At 40.1% G+C, this 21,630-nt stretch overlaps 1 protein-coding gene across 2 annotated transcripts in view; it reads right to left on the reverse strand.

The window, feature by feature from the left end:
* Nucleotides 1-21,630, reverse strand: part of LAMA3 (laminin subunit alpha 3) — a gene marked incomplete at its 5' end in the record, with an annotated part of 187,030 nt that overhangs the window by 15,924 nt on the left and 149,476 nt on the right. For both annotated transcript variants that reach the window (XM_081148996.1, XM_081148997.1), the window contains 16 exons: nt 1,279-1,432; nt 2,786-2,917; nt 3,496-3,635; nt 5,880-6,020; nt 6,396-6,513; nt 9,138-9,271; nt 9,642-9,761; nt 12,487-12,640; nt 13,395-13,528; nt 14,079-14,241; nt 14,404-14,555; nt 16,182-16,352; nt 18,029-18,171; nt 18,672-18,851; nt 18,937-19,053; nt 21,050-21,152. In XM_081148996.1, the coding sequence (XP_081005122.1) occupies nt 1,279-1,432; nt 2,786-2,917; nt 3,496-3,635; nt 5,880-6,020; nt 6,396-6,513; nt 9,138-9,271; nt 9,642-9,761; nt 12,487-12,640; nt 13,395-13,528; nt 14,079-14,241; nt 14,404-14,555; nt 16,182-16,352; nt 18,029-18,171; nt 18,672-18,851; nt 18,937-19,053; nt 21,050-21,152 (2,256 nt within the window). The remainder of the gene's footprint in view (nt 1-1,278; nt 1,433-2,785; nt 2,918-3,495; nt 3,636-5,879; nt 6,021-6,395; nt 6,514-9,137; nt 9,272-9,641; nt 9,762-12,486; nt 12,641-13,394; nt 13,529-14,078; nt 14,242-14,403; nt 14,556-16,181; nt 16,353-18,028; nt 18,172-18,671; nt 18,852-18,936; nt 19,054-21,049; nt 21,153-21,630) is intronic.

The raw sequence follows: 21,630 nt of genomic DNA on the forward strand, positions 1-21,630 counted from the left end.
CCCAAATCACTGTACAGCGGGGAAGTACTGGCAGACAAGCAGTGTGCGGTTGACATTAAGTGAAAAGCATGCTGAACAGAAGCACATTGCTCTTAGGAGCACATGGGCTCCGCCTGGGTTTGAAATCCAACTCCACCTTCCATCTGCAGGAGCTTAGGCAAATTGCTTGCCTTTCTAAGCCATAACACCCTTTTCTATAAGATGTGGCTAGTAATAGTACTTCTCTCCCAAGGTTACTTGCAGATGTAGTAAGAAAATCCACTTAAAGAGCTCAGTGTGATGCCTGGCACACGGGAGGTGCTCAATGTTATCCATTAATCATATTAATTGTAACCTCAGACGTGGGGAGGTCACACGGTTGACCTCAGGCAAGGCAAGGAATTCTTTAAGTTCTAACCCTGTGTTCAATTCATTAAGATGTTTCTGCTCCTGCAAATGAGGAATTTTGTTTCCTTCCAGTCTCTCTTCGTGCTACACATTAGAATCGCCTGGGGAACTTTATAAACGTCTGCCACCAGGACCCACCTTGAGCATCTGACTTAATTGGGTGGGATGCAACCTGAGCACTGGGATTTTTTTTAAACAACTTAAAAAATATATATATATATATATATATAAATTTTTAGAGAGAGAGGGAGAGGGAATAGAGAGATAGAAACATTGATGAGAGAGAAACATCATCGATTGGCTGTCTCCTGCTTCCTGCACGCCCCCTACCAGGGATCAAGCCTGGGCATGTACCCTGACAGGGAATTGAACTGTGACGTCCTGGTTCTTAGGTCAACGCTCAACCACTGCGCCACACAGGCCAGGTGAGCACTGGGATTTTAAAAGCTCTCCAGGTGTTTCTCATGTGCAGTCAAGGTCAAGCCACACTGGTCTCAGCAAGGCCTGGGTGCATGTGTGTATGTGTCACAAGAGGCAGGGCAGAGGGGTGTCTGTGGGGAGAAGGGGCATGGCCTCTGTATTCTAGAGACAATTATTGTGCTCATTAGAGACAGAAGTGTTAAAAGAGCAAGACATCAGGTACGAAAATGTGGCACCTAAGTCAAGGTTCTGTTTATTGTATGACTGCAAAAATTGCCAAATTTTTATCGATACAAAATAAAAGCTAAAAAGAAAACCATTTTGACCTTTTGGTATAATCCAACTGTTAATGACCCATCAAATCCACTTCCTGGAGGCACTGACCACACCCTGCCCACCCCTCCTGGCCCTCCTCCAGCATCTCCCATGAGATAGCGAGAAGCAAAACTGGGGATATGGTTTGACACTTACCTGGTTGATATTGAAAGTCTTGGCTTTGCTAAACCTTGCAGAACCTTTCAACAACATGAGAAAAGGTGGTTTGTTCAAACTGCAGCCTCCCAGGGACACACCTCTCTTGACAGATTTAGTGGTCAAATCTAGAACTTCAGGATTCTGTGACAACCTGGAATGAGGGCAGAAAAGAAAGCTGCTGCCGAACTTGGAAAACACATTGGCAGGGAAAGATTATTCCAAAAACACACATTCTTACTGTCATGGTTTCTGGGTAGCCTTTCATCTCCCTGAACCTTACACCTGGAGGAGTCACTGGGCGCATGAGGCTGAGGATGTGCTGTGCCCACCTTTGTGTTCCCTGAAATGCCCAACACTGTGCCTGGCCAGCAGAAGGGCATGAGAAACTTTTCTTTTTCTTTTTGAACATCCAGGATTGTGGCTAAGCCAGAACACTACAGTTCTTTCTTTGGAACGAGTGTCGTATAGAAATATAAAAACAAACTATGCAGAGAGGAGAAACCTGGTCTAGAACAGTGATTTTCAACCTTTCCCATCTTGTGGCACACATAAACTAATTACTAATAATTCTGTGGCACACCAAAAAATATATTTTTTGCTGCTCTGACAAAAAATAGGTACAATTTTGATTCCTTCACACTGAATGGCTATTATTGTGTTGGCTATTGTCATTTTATTTATTTATTTGACAACCTAAGGGAAAAGGGGTCAGTGCCCCTGACTCAATAGTCAGTACTGCATGTTTTAAAAATTCTTGCGGCGCATCAGTGTGCCGTGGGACACTGGTTGAAAATGGTTGATCTAGAATGATGGTGAACATAAGGAAACCTCAGATGTGAGTTTATGAAGGGATTTTTCTCACTGCACTTGAGTAGGAAAGTCTAACAGCTAAGTGTGCTTTATCTCATGATTGTTATCGGAGCCTTGATGGATAGTAGGAGCCCACAAGCTCCTGACAGGCTGCCTGAGGTTCATGACCAGTCCCAGGCCCTCCCTCTGCCTTGGGAGGGGTTTTGCCTCTTATCTAAAAAGAATCATTTTGTATCAGAAGGAAAGAACATTAAAACATTTGCATGCGAGCATCAGGCTCTGCTCTATGAAAGTCACGTTGGACGTTGTAGTGGTTTGGTTTCCTAGCCCTGCACTGCACTGGGCCATGTAATTCTTTGGCCTTGAAAACTGGGAGAACTGATTACATCTAATTGTGCAATCTTGATTAAAATTAAGTAAAATCTTGGTGTGAATATTCCTCAGAAACATAATATGAAGCTTAATTTTATTTAGACCTTTTAAAGGTTATGTGCCAAAGCTGCTCCTACAAAGGAAGGCTGGGCCTAGGTGTTCTTTTAAAATTTTTGGTTGTTGTTGGTTTGTTTTTAATGTGTGTATTCTGCCAAAGACATCATTGTTTGAAAGTTTGTGGTAATCCGACTCCACCAGCAAACCAATGGCATGCCCTCTGCATCACAGGCTGTTCTCATCACACAGAGAGAAGGACACGCACCTCTGGACAAAAACGTTGCTGATACAGCCCTCAAAATCACCCCCGCCCAGGCGCAGGGATTTCTGGGAACTTGAAATGCTTTGTAGCCTTTGGTTACTTTTCAGAGGCTGGTCATCAATGAGAAGCTGGAGTCTGAAAGACAAGGAAAGGACAACAAGGGTGAGAAGTGCTGGAAAACAGAAGGCTGTCGCCTTGTGGTCAACTTACTGTCTTCAATTCAGACTCAATGTCTTTGTGTAAAGTAACTCGTAAAACTAGACTTATTTTTAAAGAGCATTGAAATTTTTTCACGTATTTTTTTGCACCTATTTTTATTAAATTATTCTACACATACATATAGGGAAAGTGCGTGTATCATACGCATACAGCTCAGTGAGTTTTTGCAATGTGAAGACACCATCACCAGCACCCAGATAAAGAGCTTAACAGCACCCAGGAACCATGCTGTCATGGAAGGCTGTAGAGCTTTCATTCTCATTACTCCCATTTTATTCTCCCATTTTGAATATACCACAATTTATCTAGCCATCCAATGCTGATTAATTTTTAATAAAGAAATTAATATAGAACCAGGAAGAAGGCCCCGACTTACTAGTAAAATAGTGTCAATCTCAAGGACAAATATTTCACAAGAAAAGACACCAGACAATTCCATTAAACTAAATAAAGTGAAATTCTTAGAGCTGTGGCAGAAATGCCATTCCACTCACCCAGAGTTGTCGTTTATTACAGACACATAATGCAGTAAACCATCCATGTACGTCTGTGGAGATTTAAAAATTGGGCTGCTGCGATCCCTGGTGCTGAGCTCAATGTGACCATCTTCCAGGGAGACCTGTAGGCTAGTTGTCTGAAATCATCATAGAATATACCCATCAGTGCAATGAATTTGCATTTAAGACTCATGAATGTATCAATTCTGCATGTATGATCAAAATTATGTACAAAACAGTCAGGATGTTTTGACCCAAATGTTTTGACTTTGCTATTTTGATCTAATGACTATTTTTAAATATTTTAACTCCATGTTTATGAATATAAAAATCTTATGCTATTATTTCAACACTGATGAATTTGTTAAAAGCATTTTATGGATCTACATTCAGAAACCAATTTAATTTCTCCAGCAACTATACAAAACAGTTAAACCATCTCTAAATTTTTCTATTTTCAGTTTCATTTTGCTAAAGTTATTTTCATCAGATCAATTCTTTTCTGAACAAACTTTAGAATGAAAACTTGATTCATCATTTTTTCCCATGTGATTATAACAGTGATCTCTTCAGTCATAAATTTTTTATTTTCTGGTCATAATTTCTAGGAAGTTCAATTTTCCAAGGTAAAACTGCAGATCTAAATTCTGGCAAGATGATTTGATTCTTTCTGTTAATTCTTAATAAAAAAATATGTGTAGTTTTAGCAGCTGTCACTTTAATTTTGTTGATGTTTTCTCCACCAAGTACATTTTTACAGTTTTCAGCAAGATGTAATTCTTCAGTGAGTTTTTAGTCTAAAACAATTTTTACAGTGTGCGGTGCCAGTTTCATTTTATGGTTTTTTTTTTTTCCAGTTGGCAATATTCCTTGTGAATTAGATAAAAGAATGCTAATTTATATGCATTTCTTAGCTAACCAATTATGAAGTTGAGGGCCATGTTCCTAGGCTATTTCTAGGATTCCTGCATTGCCTAGGATTGATCTCATCTTTTACTAAGCCAATTAATTCTTCCATCTGCTTTTGACCATTTTGTATATTGTGTACTAAGTGTCCCTACCCTCAGCAGAAGAAACGAGTGTTGGGGGTCAAAAGCGTAGATCAAAACATCCTGTTTTGATGGAAAAGCCATTCTCACCATCTAAATGCTAGCATGTGCTTCTTTAGCACTAGTTTTTGAAAAAAAAGATCTCTAAAGGCCAATGAGCAAAGAAGTCAAGAGAGGAAAGGCTTTCTAATATGACAAAGCCACAGAGTCAGCTACCATCCTTCCTTTCAACAAATACTAGATTAATCAAAGAACTTATATGCATATATGCACAACCCATGGACACAGACAATAGTGTAGAGAAGGACTGGAGGGAGCAGGGGTGAATGCCAGGTAGAGGGGATAAATGGGGAGAAAGGGAGACATCTGTAATACTTTCAACAATAAAGATAAATTAAAAAAATAAATAAATGCCATATTACCATACATTTATATTCTTTTTAAAAAAATACTAGATATCTGTTGTGCTGGAAATTCTGAAGACACAAATCCAGAATGGCACTATGCTATTTCTACCTCTATTTTAAAATCCCACGTGTTCTACAAGGAGATTTCTAAGTATTAGTTGACTTCTACACCTATGTAACTGCACTAGCTAAATTCTCTTAAGGTATAGAGGTATCTCCTTGCTGAAGAGAATTTCTGTGGCTCTGTTGTACATGATCAAAGAGCAAAGGACCTTCTTTTCTCCCATTTCCTGGATGTGAATATTGTCCAATAAGCTGCTGCATGAAAAGAAGAGCTACCTTTCATGAAATAAAAAAGGAATAATGGAGATACATTCTGATTTTTTCCTTAGATCTATTTCTTTTTTTTAATATATCTTTATTGATTTCAGAGAGAGGAAAGGAGAGGGAGAGAGAGAGATAGGAACATCAATGATGAGAGAGTCATTGATCAGCTGCAGCCCGCAACCCGGGCATGTGCCCTGACCAGGAATCGAACCCTGATCACCTGGATCCTAGGTCGATGCTTAACTACTGAGCCACGCCCGGCCGGGCTAGATCTAAAACTTTAAGCTACATTATAACTTTTAACAGTTATAATTCACCTTGACTCAAAAAATAAATCTAACAAAGAATAAAAATGAGCCCATGAATACACACAAATTCAATTCTGTGAACTACAATGTACTTTCTAAACCCGATTTCCTTTAGGACCTACTCCAGGGTGTATAGCTCAACCTTCATAGTTGAAATATACAATGGCATTGACCATGTGAAGATAGATAAAACGCCCAACTAATTTATGTTCAAAATCTCTCTATTGCTTTTGACATCAGATGTTGAGTCGGGTTTAAATCTTGCTCAGTATTCATGCAATGTTTCATACCCCTGCCGGATGATTTAATAGCACGCCACTGGGTTGAAAGGTCTGAAACCCAAAGGAGGCCTGGAACTGGCTGGACAATGGGAAGTCCAAATTGGTGAAGCCCAATTGTCCTTCCCTGGAGAATGAGGCAGATCGCACGAGCTGAAATGCAAACACGGAATAAATGACTGGCATTGCAATCATTTAATGGCTGAAATACAGATCTTATCCTATGTCAGGGCACCTCAACTGATTAATGTGGTTTATGAGGCCTTGAGGAGAATTAAGTTTGCTTTTCTGAATGGCAATTTATTGATCATCTGCAGGTTTCTTTGTGTGTCATTAGTATTACTCCTTTCCTACAAATTTCATATGCAAACCTAAAGAGGTTTTGCAAGTACGTGGGGAGTGTATGTAAGCCAGTTCACAGTAACACTGTGTGCTACCAGAAAGGAGTCCAAAGCTGATGTTTTAACGAATACCAAAAATGGGTGGTTGGGGGACACTCCCTTGTAAGGTTATGAACTCGTCACATACCTTCCAGTCTTCTGAGCACTTCTTTGTTACTCCCACAGTATCATTCAACCTAACCACGCCACTGGGTTTCTTCAGATTTTTCATGCAGCCTCGGAAAGCAGGTGTAGAAATGTTAAACCTGATTTGGGACACAAAAAAGGACCGAGATGTACCAGACCAAGCTTACCTGAGAACTGGAGCTGAAACACTGTCCTCTGCTACTTCTTGCCCATAAACAAGGATGTATTTTACGGTCATCAGTTCTCATAGGATTTCTAAAATGCTACTTATTTTGTGATGCTGGGAAAATCTACGTCCTTTCTGTGGGATTCTGCATTCTCAGCTTCAAAAGTGAACACAATAGTGTTCACAAAAGAATGGCCAGTGTCCTCAAAAGGTATAGAGACAGAGAAGATATACAATATCTAGGATTGCTCTCCCACCCTGGGAGTCATGGCAGTGCATGGTGACTAGAAAGTATATTAATAAATTAATATACTATAAATATTAATTAATATATGTTAATAGCTTAATAAATAAGTAATTTGTTAGAGTCGGGCATGCTCTAGAAAACTTTATGCCCTTTTTTTCCTGTCTAATTTTAAGTTTAGCCACTTTTAAGTTAGCTTTTTTTCTGTCTACTTCTAAGCTAAACTCAGAAAAAACAAACTGTTACTTTTTGGTTCTAGACAATTAGGAAAAATTCGGTTTGGTATTGAACCGATGCCAAGTTGAACATTGGAAAGCACTGTCTGGCCTCACATGCTGTATCCACCACCTCCTAACTGGGCTACCTGGGCAAGGGATTACTGTGAGGATTAAACACATTGATGCACAGTGAATGCCTGGGACGATATGTGGCCCATGGTCATGAACACACAGGAGGTGTTTCTCAGAGACAAGGTAGTGTAGCCCTAGAGCTGTCTGGAGCTGTGGGCCCTGGTGCCAGACTGCCTGGGCTCAAGTCCTGTCTCTGCTGCCTGAGCAGGCTATACAACTTCTCTGTGCCTCTATTTGTCATTTATACAATGGGAATATTTAATGTTTCCTACGGTTGTCAGGAGTTTAAATGAGTTGATATGTGTAACACACGCAGTTGGTGCTTGGTACGGAGCAGGGACTCTATGTAAGAAGGCAGACTCAGTGACTACCCCATATCAGTGCAATCACGTAATGAGAACCACTTCCAAGCAGCTCTTCCTAGGCGGCTGCCCTGGCGTTGCCCCTTTGATTTCACGTCTGGCTCTGTCTGAAGCTGAATTCACATAAAACATTAACACACATGAACCCACTGAAGTCCAGGCAAATATTTGTGTTTCTTAAACAAATGATGTACTAAGAAAAACAGAAAGCTGATTTCATTATAAATCCCTAAGGCAGCTCACTTTTCTAAATGGAAGGGTGTCTGCATTCATTTTTATTCAATTCATTATAAGCAGTTTAGCTACATGTAATATGCATAAAATTAAATCTCATTAAAGGAAAAGGCAGAAATGAATCCTCAACAGAATTGCAGCATGAGCCTAATTATTTTATAAAGGTGGCTTTTTGCCTCAGAAGAGGAGGAGAGTGCGTGTGGGTTCCCGGAGCGGGTCTATTTATGCATACATTTAGATCCAACCTCTCTTGCATTTCAACGTGTTTTAGACCCATCAGCACCTCCTGATGCCCTTCTTTCCATAAAGTATAGGTTGAAGGAAGAAGGTGGCAGAAAAGAAAAGGGGGAAAGAAAGGCCACTAACAGATACAAGGTGCCTATTTTTGTGAAAGGTACTGTTATGCTATCCTCACAATAACCTTTCAAGGGAGACATTTTCTGATCTCACATTTACTGAGCACTTACCATGTGCCAGGCACTGTGCGAACTACTCTGAATCCCACAACCGCCCTGAGAGAGAGGCGATTACTGCGCCCACGGTACAGCTGTGGCCAGGAGGCTGGGGAAGGCTGAGGACTGGCCTGAGGTGGTCAGTGTGTCACACAAGCAGGCATCCCTGGAAGCCCCTGAGCCTTACGCATACACAGTTTGTGTACCCGCAGCACTTGGAATGCCCATGGCTCTCCCCCCGCAGATTTGACATAAAAGTAATAACTGAACATTCTGGGACTTTCTTAGCTTAGTCGTGAGGCTGTACTAACCCTTCCAGGGCATCTTCTTTCCATACATTATCAGCAGTTATTTGGAGGATACAAATAAAACGTAAAAGCTTTTTTAAGCTACATTCTCAAAGTGTTTTTTGTTGTTGTTGTTTTTGTTTGTCTTTTTCTCATTCAGCATAAGCTTTTCCCGTTTTCAAATGAATTGAATTCATTCACGTATTCATTAACCTGAGAAACGGTCTATACCTAGTCTATGCTCAATAACATACAAGAGGGCAGGTAACACAGGTGTGCCTTACATTCTAGAGATCCTTCCCAAAGGCAGCAACCCCAGCTTTCCGTGCCCAGGCCTGCTTGTCACACTACCTTGAAGGACTCCAGGGCCACAGCCTCCACTCTAATTGGCAGCATTGTCAACACCATCTATATTCCTGTGGTTTCTCTCCTCCCAAGAACGACAATGGGGGTGGCACACAGTTCCCCTCTCTCCCCCTTTCAAATGGCCAGTCCCGTTATCCAGTATTTATAGCCTGTTTTACTCTGTTGCCTAACACTGTTAATACTGAAAAGCTAACTTTCTGTGTTTGTTCATTGCTAGAATTAAAAAAGGCAAACTAATCAGTAGCTGTCTGCTTCCTTAAAAAAAAAAAAAAATCATCTTACCTTTCCCTGATTGAAAGTGGAATTCCTCCCAGATAATATGTGTTGAAATCAAATATTTCACCAGCAATCATACTGGGGATACCATCCACACTTATGTACATACTTTTCATGGCTTTTGGAATTCTGATCAGAATCTGAAATAAATGAGAGGAGATTTAATGAGCAATGAGAAAAAAAATTCTATTCATAGTGCCTCAGAGCTATTATGTTTTTTGTCTTCCTTCAGATTCATTTATATACATGTTAGGAAGACTCTGACATTAGCACTTTTACATAAAATGTAATATTAAAACATTTTAATAGAAATGTTTGCATTTGAAATGAATCATGTTTTATATATGCCACATACACGTTATATATTTTATACCCAAATGTTCAAATTTTAAAAAGACATGTCCCTCAGTTAATAAGCTCATCTGGTAAAAGAAAAGTGCTTGGGGCACTGACTTAATTTTAAAGGACTAAGGATATTTAACAATTCAAGTAAACAGACTGAGGACATACCGAATGATCTTTCCCATTGCTTATGGGCTCTTTAATTCTTTTTTCTTTTGGTGGCTCTGAATTCAGTTTGTATAGCACCAGGAGACTGTCATCTTCTATATTTAGAGAGATGAATTGATCCTAGAGCAAGGAAACAATGCAGATTACCAGGAGATACAACGGAGGAAGACCTGAGCACTGGCGCTCAAGTTACAGGCTGCTCTCAGCTCCAGCTGCCTCCTTAGTTAAAAGGGACAATAGTGCTGCAAGGTCCAACTCCTGGGACGGGTGTGACAGTTAAACGTTGTAAGTCTTGCCAAACATCATATATGGTGGTTGCACACAGGAAGGACACAATAAATGCTACCTATTATGATTTTGTGTCATAGTGATCTATAACCAGCATGTAAAAATGGAAACTGAAAAGATACAGATCATTAATATCATGTGACAACATGAATGCTACCTTTTGGAAAGAGGTATGGTCTTACTTAAGCCCCAGGCATTTTCTACCATCTGTTTTCTGACTTATTACTATGTCTCGGTCTCCTTTGCTGGCTCATCCCCCTTCTAATCTTCCATGTAAGTGTTGGGGGTTCTTTGGGGATCCTGCACAGGACCTCTTCCTCCCACCACTCTCTGCCTCACAATCACAGACACTCCCGTGGCTTTAATTCAGGTGTGCCCGTGAAGCCCAAATGTTTTTCTCCAGCCTAGACCTGTCTTTACAGTACCAGGTCTGTGCATCTGGTTACCTGACTGTTATTGCTGGCATGACTCATAGATGTTCAAATTCAGAATATCTCTAACAGAGCTTATGATCTACATGCCTCCCACCTGCTGCCAAGCCCGTGTCTTGCCCTTCACGCTCTCTCCCTTCTTTCTCTCTCTCACTACTGATACTCACTGATGGGACCACAGACCCACTGGGAGTCATTCTTGACTCTTCCCCCTCTCTCCCATCCAAACAAATCTTAGCAGTTCTGCCCTTTCTTAACTCTCTCCATTTCATGCCATCTGGTCTCAGCCACAACTCCTTCAGCTGGACTGCACAGCAATAACACACTGTCCCCCCATGTCCACTCTGTGCCTTCTCAAATCCACTTTCCACCCTGCAGCCAAAGAGGTTTTTGAAAATGCCAGCGTGAGCACACTATTCTCCTTTGCTCTCGGAATAAAGCCCTAACTCCCTATCAGGTGCTCTGAGGCCCTGACCACCTCTTTAGGTTTATTTCTCTGTGGTCCCTCCGGCTCTTTGTGTCCCAGCCACATGGGCCACCATTCCACTCCCCAGTGCTCCCTGCCTTTCCCATGTCTGGGCCTTCTTCCAGCCCCTCTCCCCACATGGATCACCCTTTTCCTCTTTATATGATGTCTCTACTTGTCCTCCAAGTCTCAGATTAAGCATCCTTTGTTCAAGAAAGTCTATTCTGTTACACATCCTCATTTCACCTCAAACTCTCCCTCTATATTGCTCGTCACCATTGTGATGATGTAATTAACCAGCTAACGAGTGTAACTTTAATATTTGTCTTCCCATCTAGCACACAAGGTCCTTGAGGGCAGGAATCATGTTGGTCTTGGTCTGTTGTGCATCCGCCTCATGGTGTAAGGCACATATTTAAACCAGCCATTTCCTTGGAGGAAAGATAAGCTGAGGAATTTCTCCTGCAGGGCTTGAAGGTTGGCTCTCGCAAAGTTCCCTATTGATAAGAGGGCCTCTCTTTGAAGTCTACTGCCAGAGTGCTTATCTAATAGAAAAATCAGTCCTTACCTGGATCGTAAACCTTGCCCTAGGAAGCCAGTTAGGGTTCCTCACACTCATAAATAACAGAATAACACTAACTCACCGACAGTTATGAGCCAGCCTACTTAACAGTAGCCCTTTAGATCATTTTCTCTTATCTAGTTGCTAATGGCATTTTATATAAGTAGTATTTCTGGTTCTTAGTCTCAAAGAACTTCAAAATGTAGTACAAAGAACACCTTGCTTTGGAAAACAGCCACCTTGCCCTGAAGATGCTGTGTGACATCTCAGTTCTCTGCAATCTTCAGGTAGGTCAGGACCTTCCCAAACTATCAGAACTGGTTGAGCCTTGGAAGCTGCTGGAGGGTCCAGACCAACCCGAGAGAGAAGAGTTGGACCAGGTCTGTGTCCCCACCCTTCAGATAGAAGGGTCTGGTAAAATCTCAAGTGCCTTGTGAATCCCACATTCTTACAACGGAGATTCCCGTTTCTCCAGAAATGCTACCTAATGGAGCAAACTACAGAAGGTCTATTTAGAGGAGCAGACAATTCCCAGCCCATTTACCAGCAGATGGCGCTAGTGATCACCTGTAGAGCATCACTGGACTTTTCTAAACTAGGAGACTAAAGAATGGCCTCTAAGAAAGTCAGCTGCTTGACAGCAGAGAAGCTTTCATGTCTTGGATAGTCAAGGGTCAGGTTGATAAAGACAATCTCACACAGCCTGGCAAGAGTTGGACCAAGATGCAAACATCCAAAGGTCAAACAGTCGAGCTCTCAGAAACCCCAGGAGGTCTTCACATTTTTTATGCAGAATAAGTAAATTATTAGGCAAACAGTAGTTCTCAGAGAATGAAATTGACAATGAGAATCGAATGGGAAAAGGGGTGATTTCTTCCACATTTTGGTAGCAAGTTCTCAAATTCCTGATTATTTGCCTTATTAAGACACATATTCCCACAACCAAAGAAAGAAGAACTGGGCCAAGGGAAAGGATGCATATAACATTTACACATTGTATTTCAGATCTACTTGGGTGTTAAAAATAACCCAGTTACCCTCAAATTGCTCAATTGAATGGGCATATTTGTTAGTATTTAGATGCTTGATATAAATTACCTGGTTTTCTGCAAAGAACAGCAAACCTTTATCCACAGTGGTCTGAATTGACTGCCCAAAGGTTTTGACTGAAGCACTTATAGTTGAAGTTTGAGTTGGAACTCGAGCATAGCCCGTACCTTCAAAATAATTTTTGTCTGACTCTTCCTTTCTCCTGTCAACATTAATCATCATAGGTTAGAACAAAGCAGCACAGGACTACCACACAAGTTTGTTTATTAATATGAGATGCTGCTATCTGAAAAATGTTAAAACAGCCAGCTACTTCTCCTGGATGTGCTCTTATAATAATTAAAACCTCATTCAATAAAGATAATATTCAAGAGTACCTTTTGGAAATATCTACTTAGGAAGATGTAGACTAGCATCTGAAGAGTTTAAACATAAGCAAAATTATGAACTTGAAATGTAATAATTTTATTCTGAGTAATAAATATGCAGTCTGTTCCATATTAGAATGTTCCAAATCCTTTTAACTAGAGGGAAGGTCAGGAGCTCAAGGCAGCAATTTTCATTAGGTCCAGGTGTCAGAGTACCTAGAAAGTTACAGTGTACTATGTGGACCATTGAAAAAAAAATTACAGTAAATACATACTTTTGCGCCTAAATCAGGTACCAATCCCACATTCAACATTTTGTGGTAGGAGGCACCAAAAATTTAAGAAAAAATTATTATTTTTAAATTGAGAAAACTCTATCAATTTAACATATTCTACAAATGAAGAAAAGACTACCATTAGATTTTAGGGATGGAATAGCACTGTTGCGTGCAAGCATAATTTAGGAACTACTGGCCCAAAGCAACCAGTGACATCAACAGCAAGTCAATGCCCATCCTTTGTAATGTAACAGACCTGCAAGCTATACAAATCACAGTCATAGAGACACAGTGTCTAGGCTTTGTTTACCTTCTACAAGGCTCCACTTGAGTTGTATTAAGATTGAAAGTTTCTTTGAAGTTGTACAAGCTCAGAACATTTTCATTGAGGTCATCTAATTCAATACAACCTTTGTATGGAGGGAATCTAAGTTTTCTAGGAAGCTGAAAAAAATGAAACAAAAAAATCTACTAATTGAACAAAGGACAATGATCACATTGGCCAAGAAATAGTATGACTTTGTTACTTTTTACCATAGACATAGCCATAGGGGTTAAGAATGTGGATGCTGTGAAGGCCTGGGGTGGGGGATGGGTGCAGGGTAGAAGGGGTCAATGGGGAAAAAAGAGGATATCTGCAACCCTTTCAACAATAAAGATAAAAAAAGAAAGAAAGAAAAGAATGTGGACCCTGGAACCAAATGCCCTGGCTTTACTATTTACCAGCTGTATGACCTTGGGCAAGTTATTCAACCTCTTTGTCTCAGTTTCCTCATCTGTGAAGTGGGAATGATAACGATGCTTTTTAAACTCATATGCTTAGCATATATCACTGCACAAGGAAGTACTTAAGTATTAGCTATTACCCCTAAATAAGCTTTAAGAATACATAGTTAAATCCATCTTATATACAATTGATCAGTAGAGACAAGAGGCCATCATAACAAATAAAAATGTAAATATTGTCACTCAGTGAAATAAAATTTGCACTTACTCTGAAATCAGGTGGGTAGCCTCCAACATAAAATACAACATTTTCAGGATCCAAATCGAGGAGTGTGTTGCTATTTCCATTGTCCGTGTCATAGAATTGAGCTGTTTCTGGTTTACTGGATGTGGCTTTTCTGGTGTAATTAAGCCTGGCAAACTGATAGATTCTGTTTAAAAATAAATTAGATAGTAGATTTATATAAACATTTATGCAAAAATGAAAAAAATCAAAGCTAAGATTCTAAAAATGGGGTTCATCAACATGTGCAATTGAAGTTCAGCAAGTGTAAGTCAGGTTAGCAAAGAGCAGCAGTCTATCAGACTTGTACCTCTGAAATTTCACCCGGTCCATAACTGCATCCTGAGTTTCACTCTTGGTCAAGATCTGGTCCACTTGAAGTTCCGCCTCCTGGTCTCCCAGGTTGTAGACACATGTGAGCTGGCCATCTATGACTGCCATGCCGATGTAGTCCCTGGAGGCCTGGCGGGATAAAGTCTACCTCAGAGCCCTTGACATATGTATTCTCTCAACTTCTCATTCCAAGAGAGTGCATTTCAAATAACAAGTGAGTTTTATACAATAAGCCTTGGGCAGGCAGAATAAATGAGGTGTATCCTTGTTCAGAATAATATACACAGAACACTTAACATTCATAATGCCTGAGCTGTCTTTGCTCGTGGTATATAGTGCACTCATTTATTCTACAAATATTTGCCAAGCACCTGCCATAAAGATGAACCAGATATGGACTCGGGTCTCCATTAGATTTTAGTCTGGTAAGGGAAATAAGCCATTTTTTCTCCCTGTACCATACAACATTCCCTCAATACTGTGTACATGCCTCTGTTACAACACCTAGCACCCTGTATTATCACGGCTACATATGTATCTTTTCTCCCTGTTAGAATATGAGCACTTTAAGGTAGATACAAATTTTTGGTAAATGATGGTATAATACCCCTGGCTGATGTGGCTCAGTTGGTTGGAGCGTCGTCCAGGGCACCAAAAGGTGGTAGGTTTGATCCCAGTCAGGGCGCATTCGAGAGGCAACCAATTGAGGCAATTGATAGGTTTTCCTCTCTCACATCAATGTTTCTCTCTCTTCCTCTCTCTAAAATCAATGACGAAGCATATTCTCAGGTGAGGATTAAAAAAAATTATGGTAAAATATACCATTTCAACCAGTTTTAAGTGTACATTAAGTACACTCATGAAACAAATTTTTGTTTATCATAAATACAGGGTGCTGCACCTAGTAGGTATATGGTATAAATTTATTGAAGGAATAAAGTAATGTGTATTTTGTCACATACAAAGCAAAAAGTCATGTCATAAGAAAGCTACAAATGAAGTACCAACCCCTCGAAGCAGAAAGAGTGATTAATAACTGTGTTGATTTTAGGAATCTTTAAATACAGTGTCCACTAATGGCAGCCAACCATTTAACTGACAGAATTTTCAGATATTTCTTTTCTAAAAATTGTATCCTAACCCAATCAGTAATTAGTTTTTCCTGACAATTAGGTTGAAGAAATGTATTTTAAGTGGGGGGATTAAGTGCTAAAATAAACTCTTCAAAATGCCTGAAACAGTAGCAGTTTAAAGAATTTAGAATTGTAGAGATGGGGCAACTGGATTTCTGATTAATTAGGTAGGAGAGGCTTCATTTGCTCCAGTCTCCATCCACAGATGGTTGTCACCCCACCGACTTGAGAAAGGGCTAGGGCTAGACGTTCTGAGCAAGAGAACAGGGTCACAATTCTGTGAGGGAGAACTGTTGATTCCCACGAAGCCTTGATATTGCTGCCCTGGTCACGTGGTGAAAGGGGCTGATCTTTAACCCCAGGTGTATATTTGCTCATAGGCACACACATGTGTACACGTGTGCCCATGTGTTGGGCGCCTCTGGTAAGGCCTCTAGATCTGCCAGCAGATAATAATCCATGATTGACAGAAAGCTCCTTGTGGCACCATCAGAGGTAGTGGAGTTTGTTGACACGTTGGTGGGATTTCCTCCTGCTGTGTCCATGGCAGTGACACACGGGTGTCTCACATCTCAAAACCATATTCTTTTAAAAACAAGAGAAGTATCAAAGCAATACTTACATCTTTATTTCCGAGGTACATCACAAACATATTCTCAGTCCCTCCATCTTCTCCTGACTCAGGTCTTTGGAGAAATAAAGAAAGAGATGTGTATCCTTTCAAATCTTCCAGGTCATTTGGCAGTCGGACTTCTACTCCAGATTTTCCATTGAATCTCATGGGGATAGCAACCTGCGAAGGAGTAAGATCTATGGTGTTAACCGTGCACCGGGAGGAAAGTGGGTGTGTTCAGAGCGGCTACTCCTTTCAAACATGCATGAGCCTTTGTCAAGCTGTCAGGATAAGGAACACAGGAGTGTGCGTGTCTCCTAGACCGGGATTAAAAACTCATGAAACTCATTCACTGTTTTTAGATTTATCCGTGTTGATACACTTGGCTCCAGCTCGCTCATGTTTACTGTTGTATGGTCTTTCATTGTATAAATTTATCACAATTTTATCCATGTCCTATTGATGGACATTTGGGTTTTTCCCAATGATTTTTGTGTGATTATACGCTGTGTTGCATTGAACATTCTTATATGCGTCCTTTCGTACTATTCTTAGCCTCTCTAGGTAGAAATTGGTATTTCCAAAACCTAACAACACACCTTTATCCAGCCTCTTAGTGTAGTCTTTTCACCAACTGCCGCTTGCAGCAGCTGGAGAGCAACCTGGGTCCTCAGGAGAGTGCCATGCAAGCCAGGTGTTCAAAAGCACTTGCTGATTATTTTTTATTATCCACTTACATAGTACTATTAGCCAGGAGCTGTTTTACATTAGCTCATTTAATCCTAACACTCTCATGAGGCCTGTATTATTATTTATTCTGCTTACAGATGAAGCTACTGAGGCACAGCGAGGTGAAGTGGCTGGCCCAAGGCCTCGGAGCTCATAAGTGATGGAACTAGGATCAAAACCAAGGCAGTCTGGCTTGGTTTGACCAAAGCACATAACAGTGGAGAAAATGGGTAATATTTCCTGGCTTGGCTCACTGGCTCTTGACCACTGTGCTTTTCATACACATCAAATTTTGTTGACTAAGTTAGTGAATGAATATAGAAGAGCAAAAGCTAACTGTGCCTATGCTCTTTGTTTTCTTGCCGAAGAAAAGGTTTTATGTTGACAGTACTTACTTCTCTTTCCTAAAAAAAGGGGCAGAATTTGAGGCTAACAAAACGTAATATGGAGCCTAGAGATAAATGACAGTGCCTCCAGGGCAGTGATATTATGACTTGGTTTTCCAACCCTCTATCTCCAAATCTCTCATGGGGGGTGGCTGAAAAATAAATGATATTTCATTAATATTTTGTGAGGACAAAACAAATTGTGGGAGAGACGTGTCAGGAATTCAAGTAAATAATGTTAATGTCAGGTTAAAATGAGAAAGGCTGATGGATCAGTGCTCCTGTGATGGAAAATTGCTGTAATCCCATGTTCGGAACACTGGTGATGCTGGTAGGAACTATTCCTGCATCCTCAATAAAAGTGGATTCTACAACTTTCAAGTTACAGCAAGAAAGTAGGTCCTGTGCAGCATCATATCAGCCTATTCTGATTACAGAACCCTTACTTGAACTTGTAGTTTACTAGCTGGTGCCTGGAGGAAAACCCTTCTCACTGTCTGCATAAACTCAGTGGGGAGGAAATGGCTTCCGGTCCCTGACATGCCAGATCATGGGGATGAGATTGTTGTGCACATTTGAAGGACGACAGGGGGAAATCAACTTTCACATTTCAAGCAACCAAAGAATTAGGGCAAGAAAAACAACAGGTTCTTGAGTAAATAAATGCCCTTCCTTTCCTGATGAATGTGGTAACTTATCAAAGAAGGAGCTTAGGTGCCTGGCAATGCCGGGCACACCTACCTTATTTGCAGCATCTCTGGCCTGCTGAATTAGCTCTCGAATGTGGTCCACATTATCAGAGATGTTGCCCAGTGGCAACAGCTGTTGGTTGATACTTTCAATCTTGCTCAAAAGATCAGGCAGTTTGTTGGTTAATTTTCTTACTATTGGTGAGATAACAAAACAGAAATTTAGAAATATAAGTTGAGAAAGGTTAAATACAGATGTCCTTGTTGACAGTATTTGTCAAATAGTATGTTTGGGTCTCAAATGTTGAACAGGATGACTTGGAATCAGGTAAAACCTTTTCTAAATATGTAAGAGATTTTATTCTGCAATCTAGAGGTCAAGTCACCTTTCTTGACCACTATAGGAAAAAATACCTTTGTTTTCTAATCCTTAATATCAATCATAATTTAATACCTCATGATTCAGGGACCTATACCTCTACTCTATAAAAGGGAAAATCAATAGCAATGTTAATGGATCCTGCCTGGTCTTTCTAACTAATAGAATACCCACACTCTTTGAATGTGTTATGTGAAACTGTTTTCTAATGTTTTAATTTCTAAGATCATACTTTATCAGGGAAGAATTTAAATTGATCAAAGCACATAACAATGGAGAAAATGGATAACCTTTCCTGGCCAAGAATGCCTGATACCTGAGTTATCCGCGTCAGTCAGAGCCTTGTTGAAGTCTTCGCTGTGTGTGCTCCCATAGGTATCCTTAATTCTTTCCACATCTGTCTGAATGGGGTTGAGCCCATCCAGAACCTCATCTGTGATATCGTTGGCATTTCTGACCATGCTCTTTGCACTACTGATCATACCATCGATGTCATCTGATACACACACAAATAGGGAAGTGTAAGTATCTAAACTGTTCAACAAAAGAAGCCAGGCTTGGTGGGTTCAGGAGATGCTGACCTCTCTCTATCCCACGAAGATCATCACGGATGGTAGTAATATTGGCGTCTATCATCCCTTTCTGAACTGCCATAATTTCCAGAGTTTGCTGTAGGTTGTTCAGAGCTGGACTGATTTCTAAAATAAAATAAAGCATTAAGAGGCAATTACTCTGTGCATTTTTATCCCGCATTGGTATTAGTCGCCCTTAAGTAGCTAGTGTCTGCACAGCTTTGAGCAGACCTGCATTTAAGGGGTCATCCCAGAGGTGCCCACTGCTTGTGTCTAGACCCACAGCTTCAGGGTCCTCTGGTTATGGAGATCAGGAGCATATGAAAGCCCGTGGCCCGAGCTCCTGGGAAATACGCATGAAGAAAGGGAGAGGCTTAATAACCTAGGGGAGAATTTAACTTCCACTCTGCTCAGGACAGAAGTCTCTCTTTAATGAAGGGAAAGAATGTGTTTGTCTTGTTCGCTGCTGTGTCCCATGGTAAAGTGTTATGTCTGGCACTAGTCAGGGCTTAATATTAATACATATTTATAGAATGAATGAATGACTGTATGACCAGATGAACAAATGAATGAATAATGCAGAAAGGTGCCTCTTCAGTTTCAGAGTATAAGAAAGGAATGTTGTTATCAGAGCCTTATCCAAGCAAACACACACACACACACACACACACACACACTTAGGCATTGCTTGTTTCTGTTCATTTCCAAACTGATACACTTAAGGGAATTCAGTGAAAGGAGCAGAGCTCACAGTCCTAGTTGATAATATTGCCACTTTGGGGTCATGGAAAATGACCAGTGAATGCTACAAGACCAAACTGATGATAGATGGCTTAAATTATGATTCTAGGACTGGTTTAAATAACAATGTTGACAAAACCCATATGATTTCTCTTATACATAAGATCTAAAAACAACAGCCTGGCCGGGCATAGCTCAGCGGTTGAGTGTCGACCTAGGATCCAGGCGATCGGGGTTCAATTCCCGGTCGGGGCACATGCCCGGGTTGCGGGCTCGATCAATGACTCTCTCATCATTGATGTTTCTATCTCTCTCTCCCTCTCCTGTCCTCTCTCTGAATCAATAAAGATATATTTAAAAAATAAAATAAATAAATAAATAAATAAATAAAAATAAAAACAACAACAAAAAGCTCTTAGATACAGAGAATAAACTGGTGGTTGCCAGAGGTAGTGGTGGGAGAAATGGATGAAGGGGGTCATATATTTAGAAACAAAAGAAAATAAAAGGAAAAAGTAACAATGTGGTTAGCGTCCTAAACCTATTTAAAACACTGATCCTCACTTCTTACCTCAAATTTTATAGAGAGCAGAGATCATACAAGGAAATTTTAATTCTTGAAATTTGCTAGGCAAATCATTTTATGTTAATATTTTGTATTTTATTTTTCATGTATTTAATTTTTATAGATGAATGAAAGAAGAAAGGTAAGTTAGTAGTAGAAGCCATCTAATCCCTTTGAAGCGACTAAGAAGCTGAGTGAGGGCTGTGGGCGTTCAGATGGCTGCCCAGCTGTGAGTGACCACGAGGGACCGGAGAATATCAAGGGACCACATTTTCAGACACAGGAATTTGGTGAGATTGAGGTGGATTAATTCTTTTTTTTAAAATTAAATAAGTGGAACTTTTTCAATGATAAAATTTATAATTAAAAAATCCTCATGTTTCACAGTGGTACTAGTTTTTGGTACTTTTAATTACTAAGATTTCAGGACTTAAGAAAATTTGAAGCAGTTACTCTAATGACCAGAAATTAATGGTCTAGACCTTAAATAAGAAACCAGTACTGTACTTACCTCTATGCTATGTGGGTTCCCAATGCCACGGTCACAAGTAGATTAAATTAAATAGCCCCATAAAGGCCTGGCCAAAACAGGCTTGTCACCCTCAAGATTTATTATATTCATGAGGTTCTAGTTAAGTTAGTATATGTTAAAATATTGGGTAGAAACATCAAATTTATAAAATAAACCATGGATTTACAAATGTGCATCAATGCTGAGATTCAGGAAGAGCATTTTTTTCTAGGGCTGCCTCTCCTGGTCCTATAGGTTGTTTTCAAGTCCCTGATTATAACCTGACCACCCCCTCCCCCCAATACCTTGTTGTAGCTTCTTCTGTGTTATCTTGGCTTCATTTAACAGTTTATCACTGTCGGAACTCAGGGTTTTAGCTTTTGTTGGAACATCTTCCTTTGTCATTGTCTGAAAGCAAAACATTGAGCAGCTTTAAGCATGTGGTGCAGCTTAGGAAACATGAAATAAGATTCTTTTTCTTATCCTACCCCAAAGCCTTTATCTTTAATCTTTAAAGAATGAAGTTTGAAGTTTGAAGAAGAGGTTTAAAAAGACTGTTCCTTAAAAGATACATTTAGGGGTCTAGGTGGACATTTGTGGCTTGGGGAAGTGGACCCATCTCTGGTGACATATTGATGAATTATATGACACCTGTCTCATTTTCTCAGTATCACTTGTACAGTACTCTCTGAAATAACTGAAGACAGAATGGAGTTGCTTTTAGGTTTTTAGTCTTTGGGAGATAAAAGTCTTCAACCTTCCAATAAGGCCTTCCCCTAATTCTTTGATATTTAATATTTTGTTCTTTATTTTTAAATATAAGAATATTATATGGTACATATCAGATCCCATAGGACTCCACAGACGTGCCTAGGTTTAAGACAAA

Source organism: Miniopterus schreibersii (assembly GCF_964146895.1).
Source record: "Miniopterus schreibersii genome assembly, chromosome: 10".
Classification (NCBI taxonomy): Eukaryota; Metazoa; Chordata; class Mammalia; order Chiroptera; family Miniopteridae; genus Miniopterus; species Miniopterus schreibersii.